Source organism: Monopterus albus, unplaced genomic scaffold (genome assembly GCF_001952655.1).
Source record: "Monopterus albus unplaced genomic scaffold, M_albus_1.0 scaffold123.1, whole genome shotgun sequence".
In the NCBI taxonomy this organism is placed as follows: Eukaryota; Metazoa; Chordata; class Actinopteri; order Synbranchiformes; family Synbranchidae; genus Monopterus; species Monopterus albus.
Genome location: NW_018128003.1, coordinates 372,529 through 381,920, shown reverse-complemented (window position 1 = coordinate 381,920; position 9,392 = coordinate 372,529). Strand labels below are relative to the sequence as shown.

Below are 9,392 nucleotides of genomic sequence, written 5' to 3'. Positions count from 1 at the left end.
AGAGGCTCAGCTGCATCACAAAACAGAGGATGTAAAAAAATGACATTTAGCAGGTTTAGAGATGGATCACACACGCCCAGTGAGCAAATACAGACTGCAAACACCTCTGAGCTCAAACTTTCAACTGTGACACTCAAAAGCCACAAAATGTTTTTCCTTTCCTTCCCCCCCCCAACCTGCCCAAACTGCATCATTAAATCCCTCTCGTGTATAAAATGAGCATTTACAGCAGAAAACTAGTAATGTTTCTTTACCCTCCAGCTCCACTGTCTTCCATTTATTATGCTAATGTCTTTTATCTGCCCCAGCTCTTCTAATTAATCCCAAACTAAAATCAGTTAGCACATTTATCAGACATTCCTTCCAGGGGAAAAGAATCACCGCATCCCCCGCTTGATCTTAAAACTCTTTCCTTGCCCTTCACTTTAATCTTATGCAAGTGATAATGAAGCTGTCTGAAAACCATGAAAGCAGAAATGCAAAGTTTCTGGAGAAACATAACTCGCCTACTTGTTCCATTAAACCTCATGTGGAAACATGAAAGTGTAACATCCAATGGAAAAAAGAGAGAAATTCCCCAACTTTTACCATTTAATTGCTATCCAGCTTCTTCTCTCTAATCAAAACAAAATAAAAGAAAATCTAAGAGGAAGGATGGAGCACTGCATGAGAAAAGAGGAGGTGAGATGAAAGTTGAGGAAAAGGGCAGTTTGGTAAAGTTGCATCTAAGGCCAGGAGGAGTTTAACATGAAAGACTGTGTGTGTGTGTGTGTGTGTGTGTGTGTGTGTGTGTGTTGTGTGTGCACATGTGCATGCTGGGTAAGGCAGCAAGGGGGAAAAGGTCAAAAGTCTGAAAGACAGGAAATTAGCCACACCAGAGGATTTAGAGAAAAGCCTGCTCAGGGCACTTGAAACTACCTCAAGACACACCAGCATGTCTGTCTGTGTAACACATCACTAGTCCTAAAGCGCAACAAACGTAACAAATAAAACATCAAAACCTGATGATATCTCGACTTAAAATGGGGAGACATTCATTCACCTTGTATATTTCTGTTTTAGGCCCTTGTCTTGCTCAGTTTCTCCTCCAGCCATTTATTCTCCTAAATAGGAACCCAATCTCTCTCCATGTCTGTGACAAGACAAAGACCACAGCTTTTCTCCCAAATCTCCACAGAAATACGTGCATCTCAAAGCTATTCTCCAAAGTCCAGGATCAGTTTCTGCATCAGCAGTGTCATCTCTTGCACGAAACTCAGTTGCATCACATCTTCTGTGTGCAAGTCTGAACAAAATCTATGCAAAGTCATTCTCAACTCAACTCAACTCAACTTTATTTGTATAGCGCTTTACCACAGCACAGCTGACCAAAGCGCTTAACATACCATACACATCTAAAATCATCACATAAAAAACTATAAACAATAAAACAAACTAACACTACAGACAGAGTCTCATTCCTGGCCAAACACCAATGAATACAAGTAGGTCTTCAAATATGACTTAAAAATAGACAACGAGGGGGGCCTGCCTAATATAAAAAGGCAAAGCATTCCACAGGTTTGGACCCACCAAGGCTCTATCCCCCCTAGATTTACGCCTGGCCCTTGGTGCCTCCAGAAGAAGCTGATCAGCTGATCTAAGGCACCGCGACGGATTATACGGACGGATTTATTCTATAAAATAAAGTGGTAAAACAGAAAGTGAGGGTAAGACCCAGAGCAAGAGGCAAAGAGAGTCAAAGCCTCAAAAGACATTTCTTTCATTATTTAATACATTCCATTTCAGCAAGATGTTTTCAGGATGAAACATTATGACAGTCTGATAACAGTATGCACTACACAGAGTATGATGGTGATTCAGATGCTTTTCAGTTTTCCACTGTGCCATTTTAACCATTGCTCTCTATACTGTCTGCTCAAAAGCTTGGCTTTGAACTCCCTTTCACACCAATACCTGTGATAAAAACCTTTTGTGCTATCAGATGATTTTCCCCATCTACAATCCATTTAAATCCCCCCGAACTACTTTGTTCACAGGGATTTCAACTAAAGCTGCATGACACCAAAAGAGAAATCCACATTGTCTCAGCTTACAGGAAACAACATATCTATACCTTCAGTGTGATAGAACTATTTTATATTTTTTGAATTACAACCACAAGACATGTTCACAAACTTGTTGGCTGACTATATTTATGCTATATGACAAACTCCCACAGCTGAACACATCAAGTTCAGCATATTCAGTAGGAGATGTAACCAAAATCAGAAAACATTGAGATGGTTTATAAAATCAAAATTCTAACTGAAAACAGTGATTTGTAAATCATCTGAGTCCTGTATTACTGTGAAAACAATACAGCAGCACATTATTTGATGTGACACCTCATCAACTTTATTTTTTGTTCAAAATAAACACTCACTTCAATCCTGATGCCTGCAACACATTCTAACCAAAGTTGGAACAGTAAAGCGTTTACCATGGTGTGACGTTGTCGTTCCTTTTCACAACACTTAAAAGGTTTAGGGACTAAGGACGCCAAGTGATTAAGTGTGTCAGATGTAATTTTGTGCCATTCTTCCTGCAAACAAGTCTTAAGGTGCACAACAGTCCTTAGTAGAAAAGGCAAAGTTACTTCTGAACTGAACTGAACGTCACACACTGATCACCTCTAACTGTAAGACAGCAAGTGGGTAGAATGTGTCTATGGGATTGTTTTTAGACCTACCTGTCAGCATCTCCCTGTCCTGACGACATGTTTCGATGGAGCGTCTCTCTGACGGCGGCCATGTTGTCGGGCAGGCGGTTCAGGCGCCGTGTGTACAGACCCAAACCTCCGTCAGTCATATAGCTGCAAAACACAATACATTAGATACAGGCACCATAATGCATATCTACAGTACACAATTTAGGGGCTCAGAGAGGATGATTTGAAGCAGTACCACACTTTGTTTTAAGATTTTGAGAGTTAATAGCCTACGTTCTTCTTCTCAGAGCTGCTTTTGTTGTATATAGAGGAGGAGAAACCCACATCCATCTCTTTTTCTGGCTGAGGCCAAGCTCTCATCAATTAGAGCTAAAGGGTTGGCAAAAAGATCCCACACAAACACTGAAGACAGCAAACAATCTGACTGAAAAGACACATTTCCTGCATGTAGCCAAATGGTAAACAACAGCATTCTTTAACAGAAGAGGGAGCTCAGTAGACAGAGGATGAGTCTGTTCTTTATTTGTACACGAAGGACACTGTCATTCATCACTGACTCCAGCTTCACTGAGTCCAGTTTCTGCTCCAGGCTGGGATATTACTATTGACTGTTAAGAGAAGCTACACTTACACTGTTAATGCAAGTTCAGGATAAATAGTTCATTCACTTTATTACAAAACAGGAAATTACTTTTGAAAGGACTTGATTTATTGGTCGTCAGAGTCAGAAACTAACCGTTACGGGGAGTTACAGTCGCAAGTTGAGCTGAGGCTCTCAACGCTTACACAAACATTCACATTCAAACTATAACAACTCTAACTAATTCCCCAAATATTTGCCAGAGGAGGCTATCCCTAATGGAACTAAACATTGACTCATTTAGCTAGGGTGTAATCTAATGAAATGTTTGCTGATTTAACGCTGAGCCTGGACCTTTCAAACTGTGAATGCTTTCTGTGTGGGACTGTGATGATTCTGTTTCTGCAGTTAAGTGACTAGAAAAATAAGCCCAGGAAGAGTCTGACCACAAAAACCTTTCTGTGTTATCTCTATGCAGATCTCAGCAAGAGGGAGCCCAGCACACACACAGAAAACACACATTTATACTTAGGTGTATATACAGTATACAACCAGTACAGTGTTTCTTATAGACAGAGGTCCTTTGTCTAACCTGCAGTCAAACACGTTCAGCATCTGAGCTGCAGACCTCAGCAACCAGAAGACAGTCCACTGACAGCAAACCTGTATAGATGTGCAACAAATTGCAGCCTTTACAGTATTTTGAGCCACAATTCTGATTATAAGTTAATAATTTTCAAAGTCGCAATGACTGGCCACTTGGGAGCAGCAGAACATTCTGTTAATTCAACTTTGACACACAGATGACACTCAGTTATATTTGTCTATGAACCCAGATGAATGAGATCAGGATGTGTCCTTTAAATCACACATAAACCAAGTCTCTAGATCTGCCTTCTTTCACCTGCGCAATATTGCAAAAATCAGGAGCATCCTGTCTCAAAGTGATGCTGAAAAACTGGTCCATGCATTTGTTACCTCCAGGCTGGACTACTGTAACTCTTTACTATCAGGATGTCCCAATAATTCCCTAAAAAGCCTCTAGTTAATCCAAAATGCTGCAGCCAGAGTACTGACACGAACTAGCAAGAGAGATCATATCTCTCCCATATTAGCTTCTCTCCACTGGCTCCCTGTAAAATTCAGAATAGAATTTAAAATCCTTCTCCTAACATACAAAGCCCTTAATGACAAGGCTTCATCGTATCTTGAAGACCTCATAGTGCCTTATCATCCCAACAGAGCACTTCACTGTCCTCGCTCTCTCCCTGTATCTTTCTGTACGTATCCCTGGCTCTGGAGCTGTAGATTTCTGATGAGCAGTCAACGGCCACATCGACATGCTCGGTGTTTGATTGCTTATCATTATGTTTGTTGAGTCTTGTTGCTTTTCTTTTCTCTCTCCTTTATCCACTGACCCCAACCGGTCAAGGCAGAAGGCTGCCCACCAAGAGCCGGGGTCTGTCGGAGGTTTAATCCGTTAAAGGGAGTTTTCCCTCCCCAGTGCCACAGAGTGCTTGCTTGTTGGGTTTCTACTCTATAATAATAATAATAATGATTGTAAGGTCTAGACCTTACTTTGTAAAGTGTCCTGAGACGACTTTTGTTGTGATTTGGCTCTATACAAATAAAGTTGAACTGAAAATTGAATTGAATTGAATTATAAAGTTGTAATTTATACTTACACATTCATCAAATCCACAGTAACATTAGAATTCATTTAAATGTATGTTTGTGTCCACCTGATGAATTAAAGTCCATTCACTCTCCTTTTAGCTCTGTTTTGGTCTCTACCAACATCTTGACAAAAATAGCTGACTTTTTAGCATCTAGCTATTTAATTTCTTCACCAGCTTGTTGTTAACTTGGTGTGTCGTTTGGTTAGGTAGTGTACTATGGGTTTATCAGAGTTTTTAATCAAAAAAGCTGCCTCTTGCATCCTGCTGGAATTGAGGAAACAATGAGGTAAAAGAGGCTAAAAAGCTCTGGAGGGAGGCTGTAGCATTAGGTGATTATTCTTTGTGGTAACATGGTTTTAGTACCAGATGTTGAACTTACTCCTCAGAACATCAAAGCAGCATAAAGGCTGTGTCTGCTGCCTTAAGTCATCTGGTAGTGGTTTGGTAATCATTCCCAAGAGTCCAAACTAGGCGTGCAGATTCAGCATTTGTGACCATGCACCAAATAGCTACAGGACAGCAAACTTCAAAATGAAAGAAGGCTTGGCTGATTTTAACCACCTTTAAATCCAGACTATAAACATTCCTATTCTCAGATGCTCTTATGAACCTTGAGTATTCATCAGTAATTACAAAAATGAGTTCTATCATTCTGGGTTTTTCTGTTTACATGCTATTGTTATTCATTATTTGTTCATAAGATATCATGTCAGGCATTTGCAACTTTGCGGTAAGATGGGCAGTATAAATAAACCTACCTTATGCTTCAGAGTTACAATCATAAATCCTCAAAGTTAAATAAAACGGGCAATGGACCACCAAATTTCAGATTAATCCATAATTTTTTTTTTTTTTAAGAAAAACACAGTTTGTCAAAGACAAAAAAACAATGAAAACTTCCTTCACTGATAAAACACGTGTTGTGTAGCAGATTTTCACAATAACACGAGAGACAACAGACAAAGAAGAGAGCTGAAGAATGAAGAATGCTGGGGTCTTCAGCTCTGTGGGGGGTTAGCTGTCCCTTATGGAAAACACTCATCATCTCAAAGCAAAGTCACCTTGAAGATGGACGTGCACAGTCACATATTACTCTGTCACACTAATGAATAACTGAACTTCCCTGTTGTCTGGTTTCAGATGACTGTTAACCTGTAACCTTCTGCTGCAGGAGAAACGTGTCCAAACAAGACAGTTTACGGGCTGATGCTGAGCAGCTAGGTGGAGTTTACACTGCTGTGACACAAACTGAAGCCAAAGTTCTAGTGAAAATATAACTGCAGGTATTTGACACAGAATGAATACACTGTGATCCAGACAGGAGGAGCTCGCCTCGGGTTTCTGTTTAAAACACTCTTACGTACCTTTCTGCCTCACACATGGTAACACAGTCAGTCCAAAGCAAAAGAGTCCAGGTGAGAGTTGATCCCTGCTGATAAAAATCTCCAAAGCAGATGTTTCTGTTTCCAACCGGCTGGATACTGTATGTTATTATGCCTGAACCAGTGAGTGAGCGCTGCTGTTCAGTGAATAATATCACCAGGAGAGAGCGTGCTATATCATGGTGATCAGAAGTGAGAGGTTACCTTCAACGAACTCTTTGTTTAAGACTATGCGCCCATGTGTGTGTGTAATGTCTGAGTGTGTGTCGGTATGCAGCCTTTCTCCTCAGCTCCACATGCTTTTACTGGAGGTTGGGTTTGTCTGTAGAAGGTGGAGGTGCAGGAGGGATGGGAGGGAAGAAGAGGAAGGAAGGGAGGGGTAGGCCAGAGGAGTGGATCGTGCAACATACCCCCGAGTCAAGGAGGTGGGGAGGGGGAGGCCTTGTCTCCAAGGGCCAGAGAACCCAAGAAGAAAAAGAGTGAAGGGGGTTGGAGAAAACCATTGCACACACTAAATGTGCCGTCATCAGTCATGTTGTCTGTGTTTTGAGATTCTGAGGATAATAAATGAACTATCAAGACATATAAATCCTTAGAATTTAATGGCTTGGAAATGTCCGGACTGGCAACTAATAATTATTTTAATTATTGATTATCTATCCTTTTTTTCCCAAATTGTTAAATGTCAGAAAATAGTGGAATAAACTGCATCATAACAGCAGAAGGTGACACCTTGAAATTTCTTGTTTTGTCCCAATCAAAAACCCCAAAAATATTTATTTTACAATGACAGAAGACACAGAAAAACAGCAAACACTGAAATTTAAGAAGCTAAAACAGTGACTGCTTAGTGAATGTATGGACTATTAATAAATGACAATCAGTTATCAAAACTGTTTTTCTATTAATCTAATGTACTGTTCAACTAATGGATTAATCTACTTGTTTCAGCAAGAGAAATGTCTATAGGCAATTTTACTGTGGCTCTCATCCATGATTATATTGTACTGGGAGTTAAAGGGGCACATCAAGCCAGTCACACATTAATTATCATTTAACACTAGAAGTATATGCATATATATGCAGCAGATATTTGCTAAGATGTACTGATTTCACCAAAGATTTCTGGCTCAAAGCTAGGGTGAATGCAACCTAAACTGTGGCACTTGTAGCATTGAAAACACATTCTTCATAAGATTCACTGGACCTAGTTTTTCACAGTGGGGTCTGTGGATAATTCAAAGTAACACAGACATTATTTCTAGACTGATTTTTTTTTTTGAAAAGTCATTCTGACAATGTGAGAACCCTAAATTTAATTCCACACACCCCCATTATACTGCGACGGAAGTCGATGCCTCCGAGACAGATGTCTCAAAACCTGGACAAACAGAACCCAAACAATCCGCATGGCTAAATACCGTGAGGCAGACAATACGTCTCTTTTGTTAGACATGTGAACTGACCCTGTAAGTGACATTTAGGAGTTTAAATGTCAGAGTTTGCTGCTGTAATCCAAATGCCAGCTCCTCCTCTCTGGGTAAACATCCCAACACTGTGTGGAAGAACCAGTTAGTGGATGCTAACAGGCCTGTGCTAAAGCTAACCACTAAACAGCCTGAGGATGTAGAGAGGAGGTGGAGGTCATCAGTCTGTGTCTGTTTTAAAAGGCTAACCCACAGGGCACCTCCACCCACCATACACACACGCTTACATGCTTGTACCCCCATACACATCCTTCCATATACACAAACACATACTGTATAGAGACAAAGACTGCAGGTTCACCACCCAACACAAGGAGCCCAACTGAATCAATTCCATTTGAATAAAAGCACATTTTGCCAGTCATCCGTAAAACCATCCCTTGTGTTCTCACAGCTGAGAGGATTAAATACATGCACCAAGCACATACAGTATGTGCCACAACATGTAGTGACAGGTTATAGCACAGCTTCTCCCAAAAATTCCCAAGCTTCCACAATTTAAATATCAAATCCAGCTCAAAACAACATTACCTCTTCATTAAGTATCATAAAATCTATTACGTGTACTAGAGTGTCGAAATGACAAGAAATTAACTGGCACGTTCTATAACTGTCATTAGTCATTTAAGTTTTTCATCAAGTAAAAACGCTAAACATTTGCATGTCCCAGCTCATCTTTGAATTTCCTACGTTTTCTAGACAAAATGATGAATCAATTAATCAATTAATTAAAAAAAGAAAAATAATCTTTAGTTGCAGCCTGAACAAGTTCAGATCATCACAACATTCTCTATTCTAATCTATATTTTGCCTTTCTCACAGGTCTGACCCCGCAAATGCCCCTGTTCACCTGTTCCCATCAATCACCTGTCCAGGTGTGACTGTGGCTTGGCCTTTGTCTGATCAGCCACGGATTCAGACATATCAAGCACTTTGAGCAAGAGCACTTACTGTAGTTCCTTCGACTTCTACAGCTGCCTTGGGGCTGGTGAATCAGTGCAAATCTATGGGGGCCAGAAGAAGTAATTTCCATTCCAGATTTTAAGAGATATAAGGTTTTTAATTTCTATCAACTTGCTTTGCTAAGCTTGTAGAGGTTTTTCTACATTTACACTCATCTTAATGCAAACTAATCCTTGACCTATTGCCAGATCCTTGTGTCTTGGGTTTTGGTTTTCCACTGCCATGTGAAGGTGAGTTGGTGTCTTTTACAGCTCCATCTAACAATAAGCAGAGGTTTAAATTGCACAGTGTGACAGCCAAGGTATGCAGGGGGCTTGTTACAACATGGACGCTGGCCTTGAGAGAAAGCCAATAAACAGGTCATCAACATATCAGCGTTACTGCATCTGCAGGCCGAGAGATGGGATACTTGTGGGATCTGAGCTCAGTAGAATGCTGCTGGAGCTAAAGTGTGGGATACTCTGACACTTCATTACAGGTCTATGAGCAAGGGACACTACTGCCCTCTTCTGGCAAGCTTTCATTCAAGACAACACAAAGCCAATGGGGTCACATTAATTGCATAAAAATTACAGTATTAAGGTACTGTTC

At 40.4% G+C, this 9,392-nt stretch overlaps 1 protein-coding gene across 1 annotated transcript in view; it reads right to left on the bottom strand.

Annotated features, from left to right (window-relative positions):
• The window catches only part of nav2a (neuron navigator 2a), a 192,786-nt gene that overhangs the window by 42,916 nt on the left and 140,478 nt on the right, over positions 1-9,392 (bottom strand). Inside the window, exon 12 of the mRNA XM_020612326.1 lies at positions 2,732-2,854. Coding sequence (XP_020467982.1) covers positions 2,732-2,854 — 123 coding nt within the window. The remainder of the gene's footprint in view (positions 1-2,731; positions 2,855-9,392) is intronic.